Here is a 16,356-nt window from a genome sequence, read left to right as displayed (position 1 = left end):
CCAAAAGTACTAGTTAAAATTTGAATGCTTAGCAGTACAGGAAAAAGGTCCAATTCACACACTTATCAAGAGAATGTGCCTTGTCATCCCTACTGCCTCTGATCTGGTGAACTCACTAAACATAAATCCTTCTTTTGTAAATTATGTCTGTGCTGGAGTGTGCCTCTGGCTGTCAAAAAAAGTTATAAAAAAGGAAATTGTGCCATCTGGTATGTTAAATATAAGGAATTTGACATATAGTATTTACTTTCACTTTTTACTTTTACTCAAGTATGACAATTTAGTACTTTTTCCACCACTGTGCTTACTTTTAGACTTTTACTCTAGTACTATTTTACTGGTTTCATTTCACTTTTACTTGAGTCATTTTAGATTAAGGTATCTTTACTTTTACTCAATTATGACAATTGAGTACTTTTTACACCTCTGCGCACACACACACACACACACACACACACACACAAACACAAAATGACACTATTGATCAAACTAAAATGCAAATGTTTTATTCTTCCACTCTGAGCATCAGGGTCTATATCAATGCAATGTGCATGTTCCAATCCTGTCACGCTCGTCGTAAAAATGGGACCAAGACGCAGCGGGAATGTGAATACTCATCTTTTTTTATTAAAGAAACAAAACAAAACACTTGAACAAAACAACGAATAGAAAACAGTCCTGTGAGGCACACAGCTACACTTGGAACAACTACCCACAAAAACCCATGAAAAAACACCCCTACTAAATATGACCTTCAATTAGAGGCAACGAGAAACAGCTGCCTCCAATTGAAGGTCAAACCAATAAACTAAGCATAGAAATAGATAAACTAGACACAGACATAGAAATAGACTAACATAGAACATTTCCCAACAAACCCCGAAACACATAAAACATACACCCCCTGCCACGTCCTGACCAAACTTACAATAACAAATAACCCCTTTACTGGTCAGGACGTGATAATCCTCCCCCGTCTATATTTAGTTTTAGTCATCGACTGTCTGCCTTTGACAGAGTAAAAGCTTATCCTCATCTTCTTAGAATTAAGGGTGACTCGAGGAACCCTGGAGATTCTCAAGAAACACTGGAGTTCCACAAGGAAACATTGCAGTCAATGGGTTTTTACTCTTGAACATACACTGCTCAAAAAAATAAAGGGAACCCTTAAACAACACATCCTAGATCTGAATGAAATAAATAATCTTATTAAATACTTTTTTCTTTACATAGTTGAATGTGCTGACAACAAAATCACACAAAAATAATCCATGGAAATCCAATTTATCAACCCATGGAGGTCTGGATTTGGAGTCACACTCAAAATTAAAGTGGAAAACCACACTACAGGCTGATCCAACATTGATGTAATGTCCTCAAAACAAGTCAAAATGAGGCTCAGTAGTGTGTGTGGCCTCCACGTGCCTGTATGACCTCCCTACAACGCCTGGGCATGCTCCTGATGAGGTGGCGGATGGTCTCCTGAGGGATCTCCTCCCAGACCTGGACTAAAGCATCTGCCAACTCCTGGACAGTCTGTGGTGCAACGTGGCGTTGGTGGATGGAGCGAGACATGATGTCCCAGATGCTCAATTGGATTCAGGCCTGGGGAACGGGCGGGCCAGTCCATAGCATCAATGCCTTACTCTTGCAGGAACTGCTGACACACTCCAGCCACATGAGGTCTAGCATTGTCTTGCCTTAGGAGGAACCCAGGGCCAACCGCACCAGCATATGGTCTCACAAGGGGTCTGAGGATCTCATCTCGATACCTAATGGCAGTCAGGCTACCTCTGGCGAGCACATGGAGGGCTGTGCGGCCCCCTAAAGAAATGCCACCCCACACCATGACTGACCCACCGCCAAACCGGTCATGCTGGAGGATGTTGCAGGCAGCAGAACGTTCTCCACGGCGTCTCCAGACTCTGTCACGTCTGTCACGTGCTCAGTGTGAACCTGCTTTCATCTGTGAAGAGCACAGGGCGCCAGTGGCGAATTTGCCAATCTTGGTGTTCTCTGGCAAATGCCAAACGTCCTGCACGGTGTTGGGCTGTAAGCACACCCCCACCTGTGGACGTCGGGCCCTCATACCACCCTCATGGAGTCTGTTTCTGACCGTTTGAGCAGACACATCCACATTTGTGAGGTCATTTTGCAGGGCTCTGGCAGTGCTCCTCCTGCTCCTTCTTGCACAAAGGCGGAGGTAGCGGTCCTGCTGCTGGGTTGTTGCCCTCCTACGGCCTCCTCCACGTCTCCTGATGTACTGGCCTGTCTCTTGGTAGCGCCTCCATGCTCTGGACACTACGCTGACAGACACAGCAAACCTTCTTGCCACAGCTCGCATTGATGTGCCATCCTGGATGAGCTGCACTACCTGAGCCACTTGTGTGGGTTGTAGACTCCGTCTCATGCTACCACTAGAGTGAAAGCACCGCCAGCATTCAAAAGTGACCAAAACATCAGCCAGGAAGCATAGGAACTGAGAAGTGGTCTGTGGTCTCCACCTGCAGAACCACTCCTTTATTGGTGGTGTCTTGCTTATTGCCTATAATTTCCACCTGTTGTCTATTCCATTTGCACAACAGCATGTGACATTCATTGTCAATCAGTGTTGCTTCCTAAGTGGACAGTTTGATTTCACAGAAGTGTGATTGACTTGGAGTTACATTGTGTTGTTTAAGTGTTCCCTTTATTTTTTTGAGCAGTATATTTGAACCTTTGGTTAATTGAGGGGTTCTTTGAGTACGGTTCCTTCAATGTTTCAATGTAACAAGAGTTTCTTGAGCACTTTGAATTCATTTTTCCGTTGAATGTGTTCTTCGGTTTGCAAGCCTCTCCCTTTTTCCTCCAAACATAACGATGGTCATTATGGCCAAACAGTTCTATTTTTGTTTCATCAGACCAGAGGACATTTCTCCAAAAAGTACAATCTTTGTCCCCATGTGCAGCGGCAAACGGTAGTCTGGCTTTTTTATGGCGGTTTTGGAGCAGTGGCTTCTTCCTTGCTGAGCGGCCTTTCAGCTTATGTCGATATAGGACTCGTTTTATTGTGGATATAGATACTTTTGTAACTGTTTCCTCCAGCATCTTCACAAGGTCCATTGCTGTTGTTCTGGGATTGATTTGCACTTTTCGCACCAAAGTACATTCAACTCTAGGAGACAGAACGTGTCTCCTTCCTGAGCTGTATGACAGCTGCGTGGTCCAATGGTGTTTATACTTGTGTACTATTGTTTGTACAGATGAATGTGGTACCTTCAGGTGTTTGGAAATTGCTCCCAAGGATGAACCAGACTTGTGGAGGTCTACAAAACTTTTTCTGAGGTCTTGGCTGATTTCTTTTGATTTTCCCATGATGTCAAGCAAAAAGGCACTGAGTTTGAAGGTAGGCCTTGAAATACATCCACAGGTACACCTCCAATTGACTCAAATGATGTAAATTAGCCTATCAGAAGCTTCTAAAGCCATGAGATCATTTTCTGAAATTTTCCAAGCTGTTTAAAGGCACAGTCAACTTAGTGTATGTGAATTATAAGTGAAATAATCTGCATGTAAACAATTGTTGGAAAAATTACTTGTGTCAAGCACAAAGTAGATGTCCTAACCGACTTGCCAAAACTATAGTTTGTTAACAAGAAATTTGTGGAGTGGTTGAAAAAGGAGTTTTAATGAAAACAGCCTTACCACCTCTGGGGAATTGGTCAAAGCTATAGTGATTGTTGAGTTATTATCATTGGGATTGAAAATTCTCGCGACACTGATGCCAGCTTGATTTCTGTTCACCACCTGCATACAAATGCATAGATTTACATACTGTATGTTCACATGAACACACAGCAAACACACAACCCCTGTATTTCTCTTTATTTTGTAGAACCTTACAACAACAGCATGGAATCACGGTTTTGGGAATCCTTTTGTCATTTTTTAAACTAGAAATTCAATCTGTTTTCTGTATCTACTGTTTGCCCGGAGTGCTGATAGTCACTCAATTAGCCCATGACAGCTAACATTTTTTAGATTGGTAAATTAGTCAAGCCAGCTATCTAAACTCATAGTAATCATGTTCGAATTACCGCCCAGGGGCCCCCATTGATTTTGTTAGTGACTCTCACTCAACAGGAAGATGCTCTGTCCTGGTGCTCTCTTGCTCTCGTGGAGAGCTATAAGCCTTTAAGGTATAGGCTCCTTCTACAGAGGTGCCAACACAATATTTAACCTTCAAGCTTGCAGTGTTTTTTCTGTTTTGAAATGTTTTGGTTTAAAGGCTATAATTTGATCAGGAATCAATTTCCCAGCTCATTGTGCTCTCAGGGGGTACTGTTGTTTTGCTGAAGATTACATAACATCCCCATCAACAGATGGGAGGAAATGAGCCCGGTGGCAGACCTGGGTTGAAATACTATTTGAAATATTTTGTCACGTCCTGACCAGTATAAGGGGTTATTTGTTATTGTAGTTTGGTCAGGACGTGGCAGGGGGTATTTGTTTAGAGTGTTCCGGGGTTTTTGGTTATTGTTCTGGTTTTGTATTTCTATGATTTTCTAGGTTCTGTATTTCTTTGTTGGCCGGGTATGGCTCTCAATCAGGAACAGCTGTACATCGATGTTGCTGATTGGGAGTCATACTTAGGTAGCCCTTTTTTCACCTGTGGTTTGTGGGAAGTTGTTTTTGCACTGCTGTGTTTAGCCTGCAATACTGTGCATCCGTTTGTTTTCTTGTTTTGTTATTTAAGTGTTCAATAAAAGTTCAAATGAGCACTCAACCCGCTGCGCCTTGGTCTACTACATACGACGACCGTTACATCTTTCAAATACTTTGAGTGTTTGTTGTTGCCTGTCTGGAGTTCCAAATGGGTGGGGTTTACAGTATTGGGACTATACGTTGGTCAATTAAGCGGCATGTTCAATCAAGCACAGATAAAGTAATTTAAATAATTTCAAATAGTATTTGAACCCAGGTCTGACAGGTGGTGAGAGGCTGGGTGCAGAGAGAGGTAATGCTGATTGATAGAGAAGATTTCTATTCCTGCCGGAGACATATACTATACATATATATACATATGCAGCAGCCCAACGTTGCCAAGCATTGTGTGTGTGCGTGTGTTTGTGTGCCCTACACTGCGTTCATTACTCCAGCAGTCAGCACTTCCCGCTGGACGCCAGCCATAGACAACCTAAATCTAATGCTACCCACAGCCCACATCCCACAGCCCACAACCTAAACCACTGAAGACAGAAATTTGAAGCAATATATCCTTAATCATTATAATCCAATACACATACACTACCGTTCAAAAGTTTGGGGTCACTTAGAAATGTCCTTGTTTTGAAAAAAAGCAAACAAATTTGTCCATTAAAATAACAGCAAATTGATCAGAAATACAGTGTAGACATTGTTAATGTTGTAAATGACTACTGTTGCTGGAAACTACAGTTTTTTATGGAATATTTACATAGGCGTACAGAGGCCCATTATCAGCAACCATCACTCCTGTGTTCCAATGGCACGTTGTGTTAGCTAATCCAAGTTTATCATTTTAAAAGGCTAATTGATCATTAGAAAACCCTTTTTCAATGATGTTAGCACAGCTGAAAACTAGTGTTTGTCACGCCCGGACCTGAGAGAGCCTTTAATATGTCTCTATTTAGGTTTGGTCAGGGAGTGATTTGGGTGGGCATTCTATGTCCTTTTTTCTATGCTTTGTATTTCTTTGTTTTGGCCTGGTATGGCTCTCAATCAGGGACAGCTGTACATTGTTGTCGCTGATTGGGAGTCATACTTAGGCAACCTGTTTTCCTTTGGGGTTTGTGGGTAGTTATTTTCTGTTTTGTGAGTATACCTGACAGAACTGTTTGGCTGTCGTTTGTTTTTTTCCCCCATTGTTTAAGTGTTCTCTTATAATAATAAAGAAGATGAACACGATACACGCTGCACCTTGGTCTACTCCTTCAGACGGCTGTTACAGTGTTCTGATTAAAGAAGCAATAAAACTGGCCTTCTTTAGACTAGTTGAGTATCTGGAGCATCAGCATTTGTGGGTTTGATTACAGGCTCACAATGGCTAGAAACAAAGAACTTTCTTCTGAAACTCGTCAGTCTATTCTTGTTCTGAGAAATTAAGGTTATTCCATTCGAGAAATTGCCAAGAAATGTAAGATCTTATACAACGCTGTGTACTACTCCCTTCACGGAACAGCACAAATTGGCTCTAACCAGAATATAAAGAGGAGTGGGTGGCCCCGGTGCACAACTGAGCAAGACTACAAGTACATTTGAGTGTCTAGTTTGAGAAACAGATGCCTTACAAGTCCTCAACTCCTCAACTGGCAGCTTCTTGAAATAGTACCTGCAAAACACCAGTCTCAGTGTCAACAGTGAAGAGGCGACTCCGGGATGCTGGACTTCCTATAGAAAATGTGTGGGTAGAACTGAAAAAGCGTGTGCGAGCAAGGAGGCCTACAAACCTGACTCAGTTACACCAGCTCTGCCAGGAGGAATGGGCCAAAATTCACCTAACTTATTGATGGAAGCTTGTGGAAAGCTACCTGAAACATTTGACCCAAGTTAAACAATTTAAAGGCAATGCTACCAAATACTAATTGAGTGTATGTAAACGTTTGACCCACTGGGAATGTGATAAAATAAATAAAAGCTGAAATAAATCATTCTCTCTACTATTATTCTGACATTTCACATTCTTAAAATAAAGTGGTGATCCTAACTTACCTAAGACAGGGAACATTTACTAGGATTAAATGTCAGGAATTGTGAAAAACTGAGTTTAAACATATTTGGCTAAGGTGTATGTAAACTTCCGACTTCAACTGTATGTGTGTGTGTGCGCACGTGTGTTATGTGAGTGTGTCTCTGGACAGATCAGCTGTAGACCTACAGTAAATATAGACTTTATTTATCAACTCTGTATTGGCGTGTGTGGCTGTGTGTGTACAGTCCTCTTATAGGTGAAAGGTGGGAGACGGGGTATGATGACCTAACATGACACAGTGCAAATAAATCCAAAGTGAATAGACGGTGTGCCAGAGTCTGGTCTGGATATAGCGCTGCTGTGTTGATCCCGGACTAAATACATTTGACCCCCAACAGTGGGGGTTCATTTCCCTCATACTACTTACATCTCTTTCTTCACAACCCTCTAACTCTTTCTTTTATTTCTTCACAACTAAATACAGAATTTTGTTTTGCTTTTTTATAAAAAGCAATCAGATGAAGATAGGAGAGAAATATACAGAGATTGGCTGAATCGCTGTGACATCCCCTGAGAGTCAGGAAGAAATTAGAGGAAATTGAATGAACAAAAACAGACACAGTAGTCTTGCTGCCACAGAACGGCATGGCTGCATTAAGATGCTCTGCACTGCAGCAGCACACAGTGTCACACACATGCATGCTCTCTCTCTTTCTCTCTCTCTCTCACACACACACACACACACACACACACACACACACACACACACACACACACACACACACACACACACACACACACACACACACACACACACACACACACACACACACACACACACACACACAGCGTCACCCCACATGTACACACAAACACATACACACACATACATTGACACAAGGAGGGGGGGGGGGGGGGGTGTCTGCCTTGCTGTGAATATGTGTACAGCATAGCATGGGAGCAACATGGAGGTGATGACTCAAGGCAGCTGGGACTATGAGAGAGGGAAGAGGGAATTAACCTGTTTTGCGGAGACGCTCATCATAATCACCTGGCACGTAGCACACTCTACTGCTTTTCTATAGGGCATTAGAGAGACATTTCCTATACAAGGGGAATACATGGAAAGACGCATAATTTGATCTACATAATTGAAGGCATAAACACCTGCTGTTTGTGGTGTTTTTCCTCCATATGTTACACATTAGAGTCTCTGCGCCATGATCATTTCGCTCCCTCTGTTTACTGGAAATGTAGAAAAAAAATGATAGACCTTACCAATTACATCTTGCATACACGATCACTGCTCATTGAGTATGTCAAAAGAATGTGATCATGAGGAGACAGGATTCATTAGGCAAGTTTATAACAGTGGTTGGATAATGATGAATGGAGAGATGACTACAAGCTTAACCTGTTGATAAGTATGGGGTTTAATCAGATCAGTGTGTGTTGTTTGAAGTGTGTCTTTTAGCGCCTCACATGATGCCTGTTCTCCATGCTCTCCTTGCTCTCCCTGCTCTCCCTACTCCAGGTCATCTCAAGGGTAATTGAATATCAAAACACTGCAAAGGTCAAGTACATGCAGACTCTGCTGGGAGAAAAGCAGAGCTCTGCATGCGTTAAAGGTTATTCCCGCTGGAGTACCAAGTCAGGGGGTAAGAGGAGAAATCAGACAGCTTTCACATGAGAATGGCTTTATCTCACTAACAGAAACAGAGGTTAATAAGAATAGCATTGTGGGGGTGAGTCTGCTTAAAACAACAGCCTGGATATAAACACAAGAGTGAGGTCACACACTCACACAGGCATGCACACGCACACACACACACACACACACACACACACACACACACACACACACACACACACACACACACACACACACACACACACACACACACACACACACGTTATTGATTGATTGGTTTGATGGATTTGATGATGGAGCAGCAACAGCAGCCTCACCCCAGAACCAATTAAGTTGAATGAATACATTAGCTATATAACATGTCTATGTAGCCTTGGTAGAAATGTTCTTATCTTAAATGGGCAATCTGTAGTTCAAAGAACAACAAAGCGGGCGCCCAGCCAGTGTTTTGGTAAACAGCTGAGGGATTGAGCTGGAGAAATGTAACCACTCTTAAATTCATAGACAGACCTATGGATTCAAGGACTGACCATCCATGATATCAACATTAGGGTAAAGTTTTAACAATGTTTTGAGGCTATACAATGTTTGTTTACAACTAAATTGCTTACAAACAATGGAGTAAAACAAACATATTTTGACAGTAAGCGACAGTAAGCTATATTCTTCAAGAATCAATGGGTATATATAAGAAAAAAAAAGATCTATCAATTGCTGATTGCCACTTTGAACCTGTACACTTATAATCTCCATGGACACAGCCAGAAGAGGACTGGCCACCCCTCAAAGGCTGGTTCCTCTCTAGGTTTCTTCCTAGGTTCCTGCCTTTCTAGTGAGTTTTTCCTTGCCACCGTGGCTATACATCTGCATTGCTTGCTCTTTGGGGGTTTAGGTTGGGTTTCTGTATAAGCACTCTGTGACATCTGCTGATGTAAAAAGGACTTTAGAAATAAATGTGATTGAATTTTAATTTCATTTATATTACATATTTATTACAAATAAATTTGTGACAGGATTCAAGTGCATTATTGTTCTGTTTTGCTTATTGTGACCATAGGCAAACATTCTAGCCTATATCCATTGAAACGTCCCCCCAAACTGAACTCACCTGTCCACCGCTATCGCAGTCATGGAGTAGATACTTGCGAAGACAGCAGCGACGGGGAAGAAGTTGTGAAAGCGGCAGTACATCAGCCCGAAGTACCACTCATTGTGGACGGAATAGACGAAGTTGATAACGGTGTTGAAGGCTGACATAGACGCCTCTGCAAACGCCAGGTTCAACAGAAAATAGTTGGTCACAGTTCTCATTCGTTTGTGCGCCATAATGATCCATATTACTACGACGTTCCCCACCAGAGACACAGTAACCATGCAACTGTAGGCGAATGCCCATAGAACAATTCTCCAAACTGGTTGCACAAACTGGTTCCCGTCTAGATCAGTTCCATTGACCCCTGAAGCGTTGGTCCAATTGCTTAGCAATGGCAAATCAGTCGTGGTGAACAAGGGATCCATTTTGGTGTTATCTATTTTTGTGACAAAAATAATGTTGGTCCATGCAATACCTATGACATGAACACTCAACCGTTAGAAATAATCTTGGTGTGTGTTGATGTCTTTCAATTTAAACTTTCTTCATCATTGCCATTCTTCTGATTAATTTGGCACAGCTAATTTAGAATGGTAAAATAATGGAATGATCACTGAAGGCGCAGCTCACACACATAAAATTGAGAATAGTCGTAGTTATTAAAAATTGAATTTGGATAAAACGATGAATATGTATTTAAGTTGACTCCACTCCGTGTAAAATTGAGATGGTCCTTGGTGTATGGCTCTTCTCCACCGCAGCAAAAAGACATGGGGAACAGCGTCCTAGTCTCCAGCGCTGTACTCTGTACTCCGTACCCTATACTCTTGGCTCAGAGAGGTGCTCTCTCTCTCCTCTCACACAATCGACGTGCGCCATCGGGAGCGCAGCCAAGAGCGCGCATACGCGAATATCATAGATGTTCTGCAATAGTGTGTTGTAACTTGAAACGTCCATGGACTGGACAACTTGTTCAGCAAGACTAGCATACTTAAACTAATTAATGATTGTCTAAATGTAGACAATAGAGAAGTATTTAGCCGACGAATAAAATGACTGGTCGTTTGCTGCTATAGCAGATAATGACTCCTGTAGTGAATGGGGGGTGTATTTCAATGGTGTAATTTATTATAGGCTCTTTTACCTAACAATTTACAATAGCTCACATTTTCTGACAGCATTGTAGAAACATTATACAGTTGAAGTCGGAAGATTACATACACTTAGGTTTGAATCATTAAAACTTGTTTTTCAACCACTCCACAAATTTCTTGTTAACAAACTATAGTTTTGGCAAGTCGGTTAGGACATCTACTTTGTGCATGACACAAGTAATTTTTCCAGCAATTGTTTCAGGACAGACTATTTCACTTATAATTCTCTGTATCACAATTCCAGTGGGTCAGAAGTTTACATACACTAATTTGACTGTGCCTTTAAACAGCTTGGAAAATTCCTGAAAATTATGTCATGGCTTTAGAAGCTTCTAATAGGCTAATTGACATCATTTGAGTCAATTGGAGGTGTACCTGTGGATGTATTTCAATGTCTACCTTCAAACTCAGTGCCTCTTTGCTTGACATCATGGGAAAATCAAAAGAAATCAGCCAAGACCTCAGAAAAAAATTGGAGACCTTCACAAGTCTGGTTCATCCTTGGGAGCAATTTCCAAACACCTGAAGGTACCACATTCATCTGTACAAACAATAGTACACAAGTATAAACACTATGGGACCACGCAGCTGTCATACCGCTCAGGAAGGAGATGTGTTCTGTCTCCTAGAGATGAACGTACTTTGGTGCGAAAAGTGAAAAGTGCGAATCAATCCCAGAACAATGGCAAAGGACCTTGTGAAGATGCTGGAGGAAACAGGTACAAAAGTATCTATATCCACAGTAAAGCGAGTCCTATATCGACATAACCTGAAAGTCCTCTCAGCAAGGAAGAAGCCACTGCTCCAAAACCGCCATAAAAAAGCCAGACTACTTTTTACAACTGCACATGGGGACAAAGATTGTACTTTTTGGAGAAATGTCCTTTGGTCTGATGAAACAATAATAGAACTGTTTGGCCATAATGACCATCGTTATGTTCAGAGGAAAAGGTGGAGGCTTGCAAGCCGAGAACCCCATCCCAACCATGAAGCACGGGGGTGGCAGCATCATGTTGTGGGGGTGACAAAAATGGGGAAGGGGAGATGCAGTTTAGAGAGAGACTCAAATTATTGTTGCTCTGTTTTCCTCAGTTTCCCCCAAATTGGTGTAAAAGCTTAAATATTTTTATACTGAGGTGGACACATTTGTGAAAGCCTACATTTTGTTCGTTTTAGAGGCCTCTGGAAACTGACCTGGTGGGCTTCTGTATCATAAGCCATAAAGGGATATGTCAAAGTAAAACATGAATTTCCTAAGAATTGAAAGACAGCATGGGATACACAATTTAACAAGAAGTTGTATTACTTTCTTTGATCATTATCACGACTGACTGTCTGCTACATGTTTCTGCTCACTGTTCCCATCTAGTGGTACTTTCTGCCACAGCCACCTAATGCTCTGTGGTGAACTGCGCTATAATGGTCATAGCTAAATATCTGAATGAATGTTGTAGCCAAGGAATAGGGGGGGGGGGAGAGAGAGAGAGAGAGACTGCTGAATATAGACTGCCAGGGACACATTATTGTCTGTTAGCGAGAGCAGCTCTAGGAGATAAGGGAGGAAGCCCTTGTCTGGTGCCGAACTGGACATTTGTATTCCTTTCGCAGTGTCCACGTGGCTGACAGGAGAAATCATATTATGTGCTGGCCACAGGCAGGGTTGGGTCGGTTAATTTTCTAAATGTAATCTGTTACTGTTACTAGTTACTTTTGGATTACCCAAACTCAGTAACTTAATCGGATTACTTTCAGTAACTTTTGGATGACTTTCCCTTTAAGAGGCATTAGAAAAAGACAAAAAGGATCCATCAAACGCATTTGGTATTTCATCATAGTGGTCTCTGAATTGATGTCATTGAGAAAACAGAAAGGTGTCATAATGTATTTTGTTTTTCAAACATCCTTTCTGAATTTAAAAGTAATCAAAGAAGTAATCATCATTTTTTCCAAGTATCTTTAATCCGATTACAATATTGTTCCAGGTAACGTAACTGGCTACAGGTAAAGTTTTTTTTTGTAATCAGATTACATGTAACCGATTATACACTGCTCAAAAGCAACACAATGTAACTCCAAGTCAATCACACTTCTGTGAAATCAAACTGTCCACTTAGGAAGCAACACTGATTGACAATAAATGTCACATGCTGTTGTGCAAATGGAATAGACAACAGGTGGAAATTATAGGCAATTAGCAAGACACCCCCAATAAAGGAGTGGTTCTGCAGGTGGGGACCACAGACCACTTCTTAGTTCCTATGCTTCCTGGCTGATGTTTTGGTCACTTTTGAATGCTGGCGGTGCTTTCACTCTAGTGGTAGCATGAGACGGAGTCAACAAACCACACAAGTGGCTCAGGTAGTGCAGCTCATCCAGGATGGCACATCAATGCGAGCTGTGGCAAGAAGGTTTCCTGTGTCTGTCAGCGTAGTGTCCAGAGCATGGAGCCGCTACCAGGAGACAGGCCAGTACATCAGGATACGTGGAGGAGGCCGTAGGAGGGCAACAACCCAGCAGCAGGACCGCTACCTCCGCCTTTGTGCAAGGAGGAGCAGGAGAAGCACTGCCAGAGCCCTGCAAAATGACCTCCAGCAGGCCACAAATGTGCATGTGTCTGCTCAAACAGTCAGAAACAGACTCCATGAGGGTGGTATGAGGGCCCGACGTCCACAGGTGGGGGTTGTGCTTACAGCCCAACACCGTGCAGGACGTTTGGCATTTGCCAGAGAACACCAAGATTGGCAAATTCGCCACTGGCGCCCTGTGCTCTTCACAGATGAAAGCAGGTTCACACTGAGCACATGTGACAGACGTAACAGTCTGGAGACGCCGTGGAGAACGTTCTGCTGCCTGCAACATCCTCCAGCATGACCGGTTTGGCGGTGGGTCAGTCATGGTGTGGGGTGGCATTTCTTTGGGGGGCCGCATAGCCCTCCATGTGCTCGCCAGAGGTAGCCTGACTGCCATTAGGTACCAATATGAGATCCTCAGACCCCTTGTGAGACCATATGCTGGTGCGGTTGACCCTGGGTTCCTCCTAATGCAAGACAATGCTAGACCTCATGTGGCTGGGGTGTGTCAGCAGTTCCTGCAAGAGGAAGGCATTGATGCTATGGACTGGCCCGCCCGTTCCCCAGACCTGAATCCAATTGAGCACATCTGGGACATCATGTCTCGCTCCATCCACCAACGCCACGTTGCACCACAGACTGTCCAGGAGTTGGCGGATGCTTTAGTCCAGGTCTGGGAGGAGATCCCTCAGGAGACCATCCGCCACCTCATCAGGAGCATGCAAAGGCGTTGTAGGGAGGTCATACAGGCACGTGGAGGCCACACACACTACTGAGCCTCATTTTGACTTGTTTTAAGGACATTGCATCAAAGTTGGATCAGCCTGTAGTGTGGTTTTCCACTTTAATTTTGAGTGTGACTCCAAATCCAGACCTCCATGGGTTGATAAATTGGATTTCCATTGATTATTTTTGTGTGATTTTGTTGTCAGCACATTCAACTATGTAAAGAAAAAAGTATTTAATAAGATTATTTCTTTCATTCAGATCTAGGATGTGTTGTTTAAGTGTTCCCTTTATTTTTTTGAGCAGTATATGTAAAAGCTGGAAAATGAGAGGTCGCAGTAGGATTTGTAAATGACTCTTCACGCTGTTTACATCTCTCCTTTGTATTACAGTGATTATATTGAAGCCACAGCGCCCTTTTGTAACAAGACAGCCAGGTATCGTTTGGATAACTAATGTTGGGTGGCAGAAGTAGAGGCTTGAATACCATCTTGCTGGTCTCATTTTTGCTCCATCAGTGAGTGTTTTCGGGATGACACCCAGGCTTTTGGACTGGAGGCCAATAGTTGGTCATGCGATATTTCCCCACTGTCTGCCATACCAGGATAGTTCTCCCAATAGCTCAGTGCTGCCTTGGCCAGAGCAGTACCTCCCAGCAAACGGAAGAAAGGAACATTGTTGTTTGCCAATGTTGGTGGCCACTTAACGATCTGTGCCAAGAGCTGACAACGTCAACCGTCAGCATCTGATACACTTCCATTATCTTTTATGTTCAATAGTTTATACGGCAATATGTTATTCTCAGAGGCACCTGAATTTTCCTTAATGCTGAAACAAAAAATATCAGCTTTTCAAAGTAGCATGCCATGTTATTAGACATTTTCCGTGCTCTGTGTATTGAGATTAAATGTGTTGGGATGTTCTGTGCCAGGGAGTATTTTCTGACTGAAAATGAAGTGTGAGTGCTGCCCTTTGCAGAGCTAATATTGACAGTAATTCATAGTTCAATATGTCAATTGTGAACAACTTCCTTCTACATTTTTGTAATTCTCAGTGGAGTTCATGTCTATACCGCTGGTAGTAGTGATTTACTAGAGGTATTTATTGGCTTTAAAACTTTTTTAAAATATATTGGCAAAAAAATGTTACTTTTTTCATGTTTGTGTTGCTGGTTTGATACCATGGACAAATAACTTTGTAGCGTATCTGTGTTATCGTATTACAGATTGCTTTGCAGACTATTCAAAGGTGCGAAAAGTCTTGATAGATCTTTTAATTTTAAATTGACGGTAAAGGAGGCTCTGGTCTCTATTGCGTCAATGACAATGCAAACTGGAAGAGAGGGGGCGGGGGGAGGCAAAGAGAGAGAGAGGGAGAGAGAGAAAGAGAGACTGCTGAATTAAGACTGCCAGGGATTATTTATTTACTGTCAGAGAGAGCAGCCTATCAGGTATCAAGACAAGACCCAGATGCAGACCGTGTCGAAGTAACAATGTTTATTACAGCAACAGGGGCAAAGGTACAGGACGGCAGGCAGCCAGAGTGGTCAGGCAGGTGGGTACAGGGTCAGGGCAGGCAAGGGTCAAAAACCAGGAGGACAAGAAAAGAGAGACTGGGGAAAAGCAGGCGCTGACACAAAAAAGCTGGTTGGCTTGACAAACAAGACAAACTGGCAACAGACAAGCAGAGAACACAGGTATAAATACACAGGGGATAATGGGGGAGATGGGCGACACCTGGAGGGGGGTCAAGACAATCACAAAGACAGGTGAAACAGATCAGGGTGTGACACAGCCTGGAAATAAGGGAGGAAGCACAGTGTCAATGTGGCTGACAGAAGAGGTCATATTACATAAGGGAAATGTGCATAAAAGCTGGAAGAGATGCACACCTCAAATAAAGATTGCAAGAATAATAAATACATCTGACAAAAGAGTCACCATCATTACAAACCACGTATGAACATCAGGCTGACTCTGACTGAGCATAGTCCAGGTATACAACCATCACATTAAAGTAGTTTAATCAACAACAGATTTTGATCTGTCATCCACTTTAGGAGGGAGAACCGGTAATTAACCAGGTCAGGCCCAGAGATAAATTGTTCTGTGTCATTTTCTGTTTCTGAGTGCATCATAATATAATAAAGTATATGCAATTAAGCTGATGCTTTTATCCAAAGCGACTTACAGTCAGTCATGCATTCATAATATTTTTGTGTGGCCACAGCATTACTCAAACCCATGACCCTGGTGTTACAAGTGCCATGCTCTACCAACTGAGCCACAAAGGACAAATACATTTTTTTGCATTTTATTAAAAAAAATATATATATTTTTATTTCACCTTAATTTAACCAGGTACGCTAGTTGAGAACAAGTTCTCATTTACAACTGCGACCTGGCCAAGATAAAGCAAAGCAGTGCGACACAAACAACAACACAGAGTTACAC

The 16,356-nt window shown here is 42.4% G+C and overlaps 1 protein-coding gene across 1 annotated transcript in view; it reads right to left on the bottom strand.

The window, feature by feature from the left end:
* The window catches only part of tacr1a (tachykinin receptor 1a), a 40,091-nt gene extending 29,835 nt beyond the window's left edge, over positions 1-10,256 (bottom strand). The window contains exon 1 of the mRNA XM_014170969.2: positions 9,469-10,256. Coding sequence (XP_014026444.1) covers positions 9,469-9,878 — 410 coding nt within the window. The 5' untranslated portion in view covers positions 9,879-10,256. The remainder of the gene's footprint in view (positions 1-9,468) is intronic.
* Between the last annotated feature and the right edge of the window lie 6,100 nt (positions 10,257-16,356).

The sequence above is a fragment of the Salmo salar genome, chromosome ssa24 (genome assembly GCF_905237065.1).
Source record: "Salmo salar chromosome ssa24, Ssal_v3.1, whole genome shotgun sequence".
Classification (NCBI taxonomy): Eukaryota; Metazoa; Chordata; class Actinopteri; order Salmoniformes; family Salmonidae; genus Salmo; species Salmo salar.
This window is presented reverse-complemented; position numbering and strand designations above follow the sequence as displayed.